This window comes from Thermobia domestica, chromosome 11 (assembly GCF_964235325.1).
Source record: "Thermobia domestica chromosome 11, izTheDome1.hap1.1, whole genome shotgun sequence".
In the NCBI taxonomy this organism is placed as follows: domain Eukaryota; kingdom Metazoa; phylum Arthropoda; class Insecta; order Zygentoma; family Lepismatidae; genus Thermobia; species Thermobia domestica.
This window is the reverse complement of record NC_137464.1, coordinates 239,547,228-239,561,847: the sequence shown is the minus strand read 5'-3', so window position 1 is coordinate 239,561,847 and position 14,620 is coordinate 239,547,228. Positions and strand designations below refer to the sequence as shown.

At 35.3% G+C, this 14,620-nt stretch overlaps 1 protein-coding gene across 3 annotated transcripts in view; it reads left to right on the top strand.

The window, feature by feature from the left end:
• LOC145663789 (uncharacterized) overlaps positions 1–14,575 on the top strand; it is a 71,849-nt gene extending 57,274 nt beyond the window's left edge. For all 3 annotated transcript variants that reach the window (XM_081729876.1, XM_081729875.1, XM_081729874.1), the window contains exon 6: positions 14,353–14,575. In XM_081729876.1, coding sequence (XP_081586002.1) covers positions 14,353–14,408 — 56 coding nt within the window. In that variant the 3' untranslated portion in view covers positions 14,409–14,575. The remainder of the gene's footprint in view (positions 1–14,352) is intronic.
• Positions 14,576–14,620: the final 45 nt, after the last annotated feature.

The following is a 14,620-nucleotide window of genomic DNA, read 5'->3' as shown; positions in this document are numbered from 1 at the left end:
ACCACGGGTTGGGTTCCCAGTTGTAGCTCATGTGATTAGTATTCCATGTAAAGCTTTAGGTTTGTTTCTTATATACGTAAAACTAAAAGATTTCATTTCATTTTTTGTTTCTTATATAGTCTAGGTATTGACATAAAATTTTGAATTCCTTCCCAGTTATATGATTAGTGTATGTACACTCATGTCCAAAATTATTATCGCATGTCTATAAATATGTTGTTATAGGAACATAATTGAATAACGAATTCGCCCGGTATTTTTTATAATGTTAGTATGTGTATAATCGGCAAAGACATGTATGTGGCAAATTTTACGTCAAAAAAGCGGTAAATAAGAACAATGAAACGAAAATAAAACTTTCTTGTCCATTTAGCTACATTTTGTTTTACTCATTCTAATTTTCTTATTTATAATTCCTTTCCTATGAAATTTACTACAAATATACATTTCCCGATTATACATAGGGGAAGTCAGTTTAATATGAGCAGCACGAAGCTTAAACTCACACAGCGCACACATATCTTGCGCAAGAGTAAAACAACGAAGTTGGTAGCATTGTTTGGGGTTTAATGAATTTGCAGAGAGGAGCCCAAGTTCGTTTGCTGTAGTTATTGTGAAATGAAAGATGATTTTACAGGTACCTAGAATAAAAACATATTGCTTTTTGGAGCTATAGTTAAATCAGGGTCATGGATAATAAGCTAAAACTTGGTATCTATGCGTTGTATATAATTTGTCACTGCATTTATAGTCAGTTCTGTCTAGGAACGCAACGCCAGTCTTCTGTTCACTTATTTCCTATAAACAGAGTTGCCAACTACAACATGTTAAAATATCATTAGGAGTCGGTGAAATATGAGCTTTTGAATTCAGTTTAATATGAGCACGCATATATATATATATATATATATATATATATATATATATATATATATATATATATATATATATATATATATATATATATATATATATATATATATATATATATTAAGTAATGAGAAAAATGAACTTGATGAACTTTTGCAGATGTTAACTGAAGTAGGTGTTTCTTAAAATGGATGATACGAATTCTAAAATCTTCAAGTTCATAATAGCAATGTATTTACAAATTAGAATTTGCTGAATTAATCACGAAAGCATGGAATACTAATGCTACCGTTGGAATTGCTTCAAGTACGTTTAAAGCAACTGGACTGTGGCCAGTAGGTGTATATGCTATTCCTGGTTACGCTTATGTTTCAGAGAATTATTCTCTCGATGTTTCTCAAGAAACTTTAAGGTCATCTGCTGGTAATAATGACCCAACAAACTCTTCTACACTACCTAATATTGCTATAGTGCACACATCACCAACCAATACATCTACAGCTCAAGAACTTGTCTGTTTCTCAAACACTGGACTTCAACCTGGACCATCAAGCGCCTCAGGAAACACTATCAACCAAGTTTCTCAAACGCCGCGGAAAATTGTCAATCACTTTTTCCTCTCCCTACTAGTCAGAGATAAAGCAACAGAAAAGGAAGACATAGAGGAAAAGCACGAGAACTTACATCAAGGCAATTGATAATACAGTTTAAGTCCAAAGGCATTTCAAAAGGAAGGCTTCCTGTATGGATGTCTCCTTCCTGAAAAGGAAGGTGAAGAAGCAGACATCCATAAAAGCACAAGTGGATACTAATAGTTTTATTGAAGAAAATGCCAGAAACGCTACGTTAGGAAAGAGGACAGGCTCATTCATACAGTGTGAGGAGAATGATAGTATTTGCCATATTTGTGAAGGAAAGTTTAGTGAAAACTCCAAAAGGGAAGAATGGATCAAGTGTGATATGTGCCAAAACTGGTATCATGTCTTTTGTGTGAACGTTCAGTGCCCTGAGTTCTTTCTTTGTAATTATTGTACAAGATTTAGTGCCTAGTTATTTACGTCAAACCAATAGATAGGACTCTTGAAATGAACTGTGTTTTACGTGCATGTGCAACTATCTTTTCCTCGTTATCGTAATCAGTTACGTTTTATTTCTTCTTTTGACATTTTTTGTATCTGCTTTATATTTTATGTGAAAATATTAAAAAAGAAACGCTGATCATATTACCCTTGTACTACGGAAAATATGAGTACTGCGCACCTACCTTACTAACCTGTTTATAACTCACGAACGAAAGCATGTATAACCTTGTACTTTTTAGCATTTGTAGACGAAAGTTCAGGCTTTCTTTTAGTGATACTTTTCACTTTCTGTAATACATCATTTTTGAGATATGTTAGTACTTTCATTAACTATGCTCATATTCCACTGACTTCCCCTATAGTATCAGTATTAAAAGTACCCTGCAAAATCATTATCAAATTATATTCTTACAAGAAGACAGTTATAGACATGCGACAATCATTTTGGATATGAGTGTACCTCTGGCACTTGGAGACAGAGGGTTCGATTCCTCGTGGTAGCTTTTTTTTAGTTTTATTCATTATTAAATTATAGGTACATGTCAAAGTCCTTATTCGACTTCCAGTAGCCGCATATAGTCTCGATATTTTAAAAAAAACATAAAAGTATGATATTTTTTAATATACGATGAAAGCATCATTGAGGTTTTAGATGAATTGATTTCGATCCTTCATGCAACGCAATAAGTATACATCTTAAGCTGCTAACTGGCATTTCGTGACATAACACTTTCTGTTAGTAGTAATGGCCTGACCTGAGGACACTTTGGACTTTGACCCCGACCTTTATGACGTCATAGGTCAAAGGTCGATGACCTTGGCCCAGGGTCAATGACCTAGGGGTACCTAGGACCACTCCCTCTAAATTTTGGCAGGGGTACCATGGCCCACCCCCTAAATTTTGGCAGGGGTACCTAGGACCACCCCCCTTAAATTTTGGAAATTGCCAAATCTAAAAATTTGGTATGGTAGCCTAGGACCACAGTATGTACCTCTATTAGTATTGGGTGTCTATGTCGTTCTCTTTTATGAGTAAAAAATTGCCAAAAATTCAAATTTCGGGGGTTTTTGACCTAATTTATCCCCTTTGATGAGGTGTTATTACCTTATATGGTTATATGGGCGTATACAGGGGTCCATTACCTTTCATAAGCATGGGTATATTAATGCACTCCTTGAAAAATTTGGGAGGGGTACCTTGGCCCACCCCTTAAATTTTGGAAATTGACCAATTTAAACATTGGGTATTCTAGTATAGGACCCTAATATGTATTATGATAAATTTGGGTGGTCCACCTCATTTCCTTCTAGGGGTACAAAATTGCCAAAAATATAAACGTAAGCAATACGTTATACCACGTGTTTGGTTTTTGGTCGATTTTATCCCCTTTGATGAGGTGTTATTATCCTATATAGTCATATGGTCATCTATAGGGGTCCATTCCCTTTCATAAGATATGGGTATATTTGTGCACCCCGGGAGGGGTACCTTGGTCCACCCCTTAAATTTTGGAAATTGCCCAATTTCAACATTTGGTATTATAGTACTGGACCCTAACATGTATTATGATAAATTTGGGTGGTCCATCTTGTTCCCTTTTAGGGGTACAAAATTGCCAAAATTTTAGTACAACCACGTGTTTGGTATTTGGTACATTTTATCCCCCTTTGATGAGGTCCTATTACCTTATATGGTTATATGGTCATGTATAGGGGTTCATTATCTATCATAAGACATGGGTACATTGGTGCACCCCGGGAGGGGTACCTTGGCCCATCCCTTCATTTTTGGAAAATGCCCAATTTAAACATTTGGTATTATAGTACAGGACCTCAATATGTATCATGATAAATTTGGATGGTCCACATCGTTCCCTTTTAGGGGGTACAAAATTGCCAAAATTGTACCACGTGTTTGGTTTTTGGTCCATTTTATCCCCTTTGATGAGATTCTATGATTACAGGAGTCCATTTCCTATCATATTGTTGCACCCTTCTTAAATTTTGGCAATGGGGGTCCACTGAAATTGTCCAATTTAAGCATAGTACAGGACCTCAATATGTTTCGGTGGTCCTATTGTCAAAATTTTAAGTACAACCACGTGTTCGGTTACTGACTCAATTTATCCTATTTGATAAGGTATGGACGGGTATCCCCTTTCAATTTGGTAGGACCCTTCGGGTGTAGTACAGTCACGTGATCGATGATTTGGTTTTGATGCGCGACGAGGTCCCTGGTCAAAGTTCTCTAGGAATTAGGTGGAAACATTGTCCAGGGTTCTCGTCTTATATCGCACAGTTCTTTAGGAGAATCTGATAACGTTGTATGTGGAATGGACAATAAAAACACATAAATAAGCATAAATTGCATTTTATTCATTTTTCTGGTTTCTTCTTTTTCTTTCTTATTGACAATGTTTGTATATTGAGCTGGGTTTCTTCATTAGACCGCCTCCTCTTCTTGATTGCGATGATTTGTTTCCATGTTTTGCAGCATAGCACGCGTTTGCAAAGCTTCGTATTGTGAATTCTGTAAAAAAAGAACGAGGAAAAAGATGATTAGTATAGAAATAGATAATGATAAAAACAAATACACTTGCAATGATAAATATGATAAAATTACCTGGAAGGTATATTGCAGCAGTCTACGATCATTAATCGTGGGTACTGTTGTGAACAAGTATTGAATTTCACGCAGAGATTTTCCTTGGGCTTTACAGCACAAATAAAAATAAGCATAATAGCCACATACGGATGAACCAAGACTTTGCATTTGGCTATTATTATATTTGTAGTACATACAATGGAGTTTTAAGAATGCAACATGGTGTGGTACATAAGGAGGAAGGCCATAGCTGTCAAAATATTCTCCAACACCGCGATTATCAATATAAATTGCAATCCAATGGCTTCCTAATTTTGTGGATGGATCTGTATTTACAATGATTGCCAGAGGTAGAGAAATCCGTGAGGGCAACTCATCGCTTGCAAATACCCCGGTAAAATAATTTCTGAACAATGGACTACCGTTTAAAGCACTAGCTAATTGTAATGTATTCAACATCGTGAATAGAAATGATACATAACGTATACGTACCTTGTAATTTAAAAGTCCAAGATAATGTTGCGCTGGTGGTCGATCTCTAGGAGTGAGGAAAACTCTCCATACACAATACAGTTTGCAGGTGCTGCTAATTTCTCTTGGAAATGAACTTCCAATCGGATGGCTCCATGTCGTTGTAAATTCCAATAGTGACAATCTCCAGCAGAAGAATCGGGAGTTAGGTCAAATACAAACAGTGTATATCCATTCTTGTAGTCGGCTCTTGAAATTGTATTTCTAGTATTGGTAAAATGTATGCCAGAGCCTGAGAACAATGTGTGGTACGATGAAATGTAGAGATTTTCTTCAAAGTTGGGTTGCAATGGTTTTGAAGGTACAGCTTTTCCATCCACGTACAATGTAAAGAAATTAATTTTTAGATGTTGAAATTCAAATGGATTGGTGGTAATAGTTCCACTGGATGCTTCATTTGATGTAAATCCTACAATAATACGATTTGGCAATGTTCCCATAAACAGGTTATCAATAGTTTTGGATTGTATATCCTTCGGGATGGTAAATGATTTCATTTGAACCCTTGTCAGAGGATACTTTGCCGGTGTAGATTGTAAAATTTTATTGTGTGCCAATTTGACACTAGGGCTGATGCTGACTTTTTTCACCTGCAACGATGCATCTATAATATTGATTTTTGCATTGACACCACTTTCACCGGCCATGAGACAAAAGTTTGGTTTTGCAGGAATAAGTTTCACACGTAATTCCACTCCATGAATTAAAAATTTATCTTGATTAAAAATGTCACAATGAAGATGTCCAATCATATCGAATTTCATACTTTGTTTTGTCAGTTCATAGCGTTGTTGAAATCCTTTGTTCTCACTTGTGGTTGCGTTCATATGACCAGCCGTATCTTGAAACCACATTGCTGTTTGTAAATGTGTATTTTTGGCTCCATCACTATAATTGAGCAGTTTTTCCAGGTACGAACGATATGGATGATTATGTGACGGAAATGAAATCAGTTTATTGTTCAAGTAGATTTGTACTTCACTAAACATAGCATTTAGAAAATCATTGACAGGTGCAATTGCTTTATCCGTATTGATGAAGGAGGAACCATCTGGTTTTACAACTTGTGCTTGGATGTATATTAAGGTTTGTGGCAAATCAATATATTCATCACTGCTACCACTCACTACAAATTCTATTGGTGAATTTTCAGCTATTGAACTAATTGGTTTGTAGCCAATAATACGATTGTCCAGAACACTGGTTTGCGTGGGTAATGTTGAAAAAATGTCCAATTCACTTTTTACACATTCACAGGATTGATGATGTAAGAAAGCCATCGTTGAATTAATCAAAAATATCTGGTGACGATGCCAATGATCTCTTCTTCTTCTTATGTGATAATTTACGTCTCTTTGTAGGATTGATGATGTTGTTGATCGTTGGAAGGTCAACCTCAAACTGAGAGCAGTCATCCCATTTTCGTTTATGATATCCACTTCCCAGCATAGTTTTCAACTTATTTTTAGCTTTTTCTTGTAAATTTGTTTTTGCCTCTTGCATACGTTGATGAAGCGATTCTTCCAGCGGTTGATTCGAGATCACAACATCATTAATCATATTGGCACCTGATTTTAATAATTCTTTTCCCACAGTTTTAGCTCCTTGCTTCACAAGTGGTAACACTGAACGAAATAAGCCACCAAGGAAACTTCCAATGCCATGTCCTGCTTGATAGGGACTTCCCACATAGACGTTGCCGATACCCGATAACGCTTGTTTTTGGTAGGATTGCAAACACGGATCACTCATGACGACGACGACGGAAATGTAGTTTTGTACACACCGTTCCAAAGGTAAATGGCATACGATGACCTGTGCTATCCCTTATATCGATTTGTATTTGCTCAAAATTCATTTTTTCCACCGGAACATAATGTGCAGGATTAAAGATTTGTACTGCATGACTTCCAAAAGTATGATTCACAGGATCCATGTTGACAATTCGTAGCAAGGGTACCATTGTATCTCCAACAATGACAGATTCAATAATGTCACAATAGACGTACATTTGTGATGGTAAACCTAATCGTACATCCGGCGTATATTGTCCCTTTTCTATATCTTTTAAATCACTTTTCGGTTCAAATCCAAGCATTAAACAAACACTTGGTGAGAATTGTACAGAAGTATGGATTTCCTTTTTGGGATGTCTTATGAGGCATATATTATTAGTTGCGTCATGAGATATAAATAAATTGGTTTCTTTATGATGTATATTAATTGCATGAATAAGATCCCGTATATTGTTATAATAGCGTACAGGGATCGTTACAACCTTCCACGGTTCTTGATCATTACTACTTGATGATTTGTAATATATTTTATTGTTTTCACTGTTAATGTTCAGCAAAGAATGTGGATAATGAATCTCTACAATTGCCACATCCCATTTCTGGCGAAACTCTACACGTCGTTGTAATTTCGTAATATATGAAGTCAATGTATTTTCTGGAAAATAATCCATGGAACTATTACTGGGAAGTGTAACGTAAAAATCTTGATCAGGTTCCATTCTTCTTCTTCTTCAATGAAGTTGCAGGGATCCACGAATTGAATGAGGAAGGATATTCTTTCCACTGGACGAGATACTCCTTTCTGCGACCTTTTGTTCTTGTACGTAATATTTTATCGATGAGGAACGTCGAAGGGAGCGGTACTGGTTGTAATTCTTCTCTGTAGAAAACACCATCGATGAGTTAATGATTTAAATCCTCTAGTCGATACACTGGTGGGTTTCTTGGTACAATGGCTTTTACTCTGAATATTTCCCAAGTCCAGTCCTCGAGGTAACCCTTGTCAAAGATACGTTTTGTTTTACTTATACGAACAGTATCACCAACAGATAAATCCGTATCTTGTTTTGAACGTTGTAGCTTTTTGTCGTATAAGTTATGCCACACCTCCAGTAAATTGTCCTGAGAAACGTTTGCAGGTGCCATTTTAATACTGGAATGCCGACTTTCATTGTATGCTTTTACAAGTAAAGGCAATACTTTGATGTAATTGTATGTTTGATATTTGGTAAAGTATTTCCACATACGATGTTTCAATGTATGATTAAATCTTTCTGCGATGCTGGCTTTAATATCTGGATCCTTTGTTGTAACATGTTGCACGTTGTGTTTCCTGAGAAACTTTTGTACTGTCTTGTTGGTAAATTCAGTTCCTTGATCACTACGTAGCACAATTGGTTTCCTCTCCTGGAAAATCATTTCAAATGCATTCACTATATCCTCGGCACTTTTTGATTTTAGTGGTACAGCCCACCCGTAGCGACTAAACACATCAATCACTTTAAGAATATAGCGGTAATTGTCATTATAGTTTTGAAGTGATTGTAAATCATTTAAATCACATTCCCATTGATCATCAATATTGTTGACAAGATAAAAATCTCTTCGGAAACGACGACGTACAGGACGATGTAACGTGTAGGTAGGTTGTTTGTTTAACCAAAGTTTTATTTTGGCTAGAGGTATAGATTTTCCTGTTTCTTGCCATAATTTCTTTGCAGTAGAAAACGATGCAGGATGTGCTGGATTGTAATAAATGGATTTCAACTTTTTGTTCATGGTTTGTACGTTGACCATTGTGGAATGATACGTTTTCTTTTTGGTCGGACTTCTAAAACATCATCATCATCTTCTTCTTCTTCTTCTTCTTCTCCGGAAGAAAATAATTCAGGTGCCGGTTTTGGTGGTGCAGATCCTTCAGATGCTGTTGTACTATTATGCTTGACAATATAGTTTAATCTCCGTGGATTACCAATCAATTCTTGAGGTGTGTTTGACGATACAAGGTAGTTGCAAAACAATTCCCAGCCTTGAGGATTAGAATGTTTCCTCGGTCGAGTCACATCACACATTAAATCTACAATATTGGATCCATGTAGTTTATTATCGTTGATGTACACTGTTCCTTTATGATCCCACGTAATTGCGTCATCTTGTTTTAAACGACGGAATAGTAGTTCGGCTTTCTTACGATACATTTGTGGTATTGCGGCTAAAATTTCTTGTTTCGTGCTATCGTCAACATTCGGGACGTCACCATCAGGTTTCATTGATGTAATTGTAAGTGGTATTGGTTCTTCTTGTTTACGTATCACATAAAGATATTTCTGTAATATTCTATTGTACTGATTTCATTTTTCTTCATCACTTGGATACGATGTATTCAATATAGATTGCATTTCACGATCGAGATTAGATTCTCGATTTTCACTCACACGGGATGATGATGCATGCATTCGTTGAAGCATTTCTGGTGGCACTAAAACCATCTTCTTGCTATGTTCCATGATGTTTATTGTTTAAACAAAATACTGGATAACACACTTCCTACAATAGGTGCAAGTAATGCAGGTAAGAATCCTCCTTGTTGTACGGCTAAATGTTTCTTCTTTTTATCCAATGATTTTGTATTGTCTACGAGATAGCGGAGCGTGTTCTTGTAACGCTTTAATCTTGACTTCTGCGCACTTGTCAGTGGAACATTGCCTTTTAAGACATTATAACAACATTCACAAATACTATGAATTAATGAAGCGTCTGCATTGGCAGTAATAGCTTTACGCAATCTTGGTTTAGCTTTGTGCAGAGCACGTAGCAGATCAGCGTGTTTCACTGTAGGAGACATCGTGACAGACTAAGTCATTCTTTTCACATGCACAATAATTTAAACATGTTCTGTTGGTACGTAAACATAATGATGCAAATCGTCGGGAAAATATTTGTACGAAATCGCATTTCATCGGGTGTATCTTGTTTAAGGTCCATCAGTAAATAACCATGTGGATTTCTTGTTGCGTCTGCATAACTTTCTTGTAGAAACAGTGGATGTTCAGGCATGATTTGATAACTCATATGCTTGATTTGTGACTTGTCACGTGGATTTTTAAACAACTCCAAATACGAACAATTTAAACTCATATTTCTATTTGCTTTACTTTGATGAAATACATTTTGTGTTATAAAAATAACACTAATATTTCGATGATGTGATCCTTTTGTGAACATATCAACAATATCACTATTCACTTCTCGCATATGGTCATCAATAATAATCAAATGTGGTCCATCTTGAGGCTGAAAATCTTTCATTCGTGGAAGTCCTTCGTGAAATTCTACTGGAACCGGCATTGTTGCATACACGTCTTGCCATTCTGCATAATACCAGTATATCTTACGAAATTTTGCATTGATCATGGTTGGGAGATGTGACAGTAATCGCTTCACAAAATACGTTTTTCCACACCCACTAGGCCCTGCGAGAATACAGGTAAATGGATGTTTCCACTGTGTATCCATGATGAACACTAACACCTTGTTTCAAAAATGATGCGTATTTAAAGCGAGTACATTTTTTTTGTTTTAGTTTGTAAATTCTTGCACTCACTGGTGTGAAAAGGAAAAACCGTTCATCTGTTTATCGAGTAGTTGAAAACCGTTTATTTGTTAATCGAATAGTTGAAAACCGTTTATTTGTTAATCGAATAGTTACAAACCGGATAAAGTTTAACGGTTAACCGTGAAAGCTGATCACTGTTTGATTTAAATTCTATTTGAAAAATTTTTCGTTTCAAATATGTTTTGAAATTTTTGTTTCAAAAATTTTGTTTGAAAATTTTTTGTTTCAAATTTTTTTCAAATTTTTGTTTGTAAATTTATTGTTTCAAAATTTTTTGTTTGAAAATTTTTCGTTTCAAATTTTTTTTGTTGAAAATTTTTCGTTTCAAAATTTTTGTTTCAAATTTTTTCGTTTCAAATTTTTGTTTTGAAAAATTTTTAGTTTCAAGATTTTTGTTTAAAAGTTTTCGTTTCAATTTTTGTTTTGATTTTTTTTTTAGTTTAAAAAGTTGAAAAAAAGTTTTAAATGCCAAGAATCTTGTTCAAAGTTTCCACCTAATTCCTAGAGAACTTTGACCAGGGACCTCGTCGCGCATCAAAACCAAATCATCGATCACGTGACTGTACTACACCCGAAGGGTCCTACCAAATTGAAAGGGGATACCCGTCCATACCTTATCAAATAGGATAAATTGAGTCAGTAACCGAACACGTGGTTGTTCTTAAAATTTTGACAATAGGACCACCGAAACATATTGAGGTCCTGTACTATGCTTAAATTGGACAATTTCAGTGGACCCCCATTGCCAAAATTTAAGAAGGGTGCAACAATATGATAGGAAATGGACTCCTGTAATCATAGAATCTCATCAAAGGGGATAAAATGGACCAAAAACCAAACACGTGGTACAATTTTGGCAATTTTGTACCCCCTAAAAGGGAACGATGTGGACCATCCAAATTTATCATGATACATATTGAGGTCCTGTACTATAATACCAAATGTTTAAATTGGGCATTTTCCAAAAATGAAGGGATGGGCCAAGGTACCCCTCCCGGGGTGCACCAATGTACCCATGTCTTATGATAGATAATGAACCCCTATACATGACCATATAACCATATAAGGTAATAGGACCTCATCAAAGGGGGATAAAATGTACCAAATACCAAACACGTGGTTGTACTAAAATTTTGGCAATTTTGTACCCCTAAAAGGGAACAAGATGGACCACCCAAATTTATCATAATACATGTTAGGGTCCAGTACTATAATACCAAATGTTGAAATTGGGCAATTTCCAAAATTTAAGGGGTGGACCAAGGTACCCCTCCCGGGGTGCACAAATATACCCATATCTTATGAAAGGGAATGGACCCCTATAGATGACCATATGACTATATAGGATAATAACACCTCATCAAAGGGGATAAAATCGACCAAAAACCAAACACGTGGTATAACGTATTGCTTACGTTTATATTTTTGGCAATTTTGTACCCCTAGAAGGAAATGAGGTGGACCACCCAAATTTATCATAATACATATTAGGGTCCTATACTAGAATACCCAATGTTTAAATTGGTCAATTTCCAAAATTTAAGGGGTGGGCCAAGGTACCCCTCCCAAATTTTTCAAGGAGTGCATTAATATACCCATGCTTATGAAAGGTAATGGACCCCTGTATACGCCCATATAACCATATAAGGTAATAACACCTCATCAAAGGGGATAAATTAGGTCAAAAACCCCCGAAATTTGAATTTTTGGCAATTTTTTACTCATAAAAGGGAACGACATAGACACCCAATACTAATAGAGGTACATACTATGGTCCTAGGCTACCATACCAAATTTTTAGATTTGGCAATTTCCAAAATTTAAGGGGGGTGGTCCTAGGTACCCCTACCAAAATTTAGGGGGTGGGCCATGGTACCCCTGCCAAAATTTAGAGGGGGTGGTCCTAGGTACCCCTAGGTCATTGACCCCGGGCCAAGGTCATCGACCTTTGACCTATGACGTCATAAAGGTCGGGGTCAAAGTCCAAAGTGTCCTCAGGCCAGGCCATTACTACTCTGTTGTTAGCACAAGGTTCGAGATACGTCAATCCAGTCACTGATTACATACTAAATCAGCGCATTTTTCTCTCAGCTGATATCAGAATCAATTAAAGTGCAATATATATTTTAAAAAATAAGTAACATTCAGTGTATATTTTAAAAGGATAATTTTGATTGAAATGGACTTATGCCATCGGTAAGAAATGCCTGTGAAAAGTATTTTACAATTCTTACAGATGAGTTGTACACTTCTGGTCATGAAAAGATAATAAACTGCCTTCCAGAGACTGTTCGAAAATATGACCATATATCCTTACTAATTCCCTTTAAGTCTGGTACTTTTCTCCCTCATTTTGTCCCAGTCAAGGATAGAAATTGAACGATAATATTGCAGTATACACAGTGGCATATTAACGATTTTGTTTCGGGAGGGGCTTAGCTAACTTTAGGGGGGGCTTTGCCTGGAAATGTGAAAATTCTGCAAAATATTTCATTTACTTTACTATACTAAGTCAGATTTTGGGGGGCTTAAGCCCGGAAGCCACCCCCTAAATACGCCACTGAGTATACATATCATAATTTCGTAGTAGACAAACAAATAGTTGCAATACAGAATATTATGGTAATTTTAAGTCGTAATTGTGATGTATTATTTATATTTTTTATTTGTAAATTATTCATTGCAGCTTTGAATCCAAAAAATTCGAGATTGCAATAAAACTCCAACTGACCAAAGCAGTATATATATTTTAAGATTATATATGTGTGTCACAGTTTCGACTATGTAACATAGCCTTCCTCACACACATTATGAGAGAAATATTCAATTTTGACAGCTTATATTTAGATATTTTTCTCATAATGTGTGTGAGGAAGGCTATGTTACATAGTCGAAACTGTAACATATATATATTCATTTACTGACAAATATATATATATATATATATATATATATATATATATATATATATATATATATATATATATATATATATATATGTGTGTGTGTGTGTGTGTGTGTGTTTGTGTGTGTGTGTGTATACTGTTCTGATCAGTTGGAGTTTTCTTAGCTATATTTTTAATGTACCTGTAGAATAATTAATCATTACATGCGTTTTCTGTTGACAGATTCACTTATTTAAATCTGATTACTCTGCCTGTTTTCCTTCTTTAACTCTTTAATGGGCAATGTTGCTCTGAAGCAACATCGCATTCTATTGTGTTATCCGCACGAATTATAACCTCAGTGATCATTTAATTGGCATTATTGCTTTCATACAATATTCATATACATGATATGCGGGTCGCTTCTTTAGATAGTTCTAACCTTCGTCAACAGGGGACAGTCAAATTTAGTATTGTAGAAGCTTTATCTCCTACGTTCCGCGAAAGTTCTTCTTCTTTTTTTTTTTTTTTTTTGGTAGTTTCTTGCTCTGTAGGAAAATATTTCAACGAAACTGTTGGTAATTACTGAGAGTATTCTTATGATATTTTACCATAATAGGATAATGCTGCTCAGTAGCTACACATAAGACCTGTTTTATGGTAATGTTGCTTTTAAATAAACACCCTGTATTTTGTAATCAAAGTACAAAAATACTTTAAAAATTAAACGAAATTATGAACAGGAAGACATGGTTCAACCATAAAAGCAAACTAAATATTTTAATGGTAATGCTATCAATGTTTGCCCATTAATGGGTTAAAAAGTGACTGACATCAGAAATAGCTTTAACTCGTTTATTCACCAAAAGTACTTTGGCAGCTTTCGATCATATTTATGTAGGCCTGTATAACATATATTACTGGATTAAATTGAAATTTATATAATAATTTTACTTTATGTTTTCAGGTGCTTTTGCTATCTGCTTATGTCTTATTGGTGCCTATTTTTTGAAGCTGTCTTAAAACAAGATCTTCTTCAAGCCTGCACACTTAATTGTTCACATATCCTCTATCAATCTGTTTACAAAGCCTGTATTAATGTATAGTTTGTCCTTCTTTATCTTTTGTATTAATTAAGCACATAAAAATTACCGGTAAATAAATTCAAAGCGACTTATCATGTTCATTGAAATAAATGTAAAATTTATTTCTTAGATTTAATTGCTTCTCTGTAA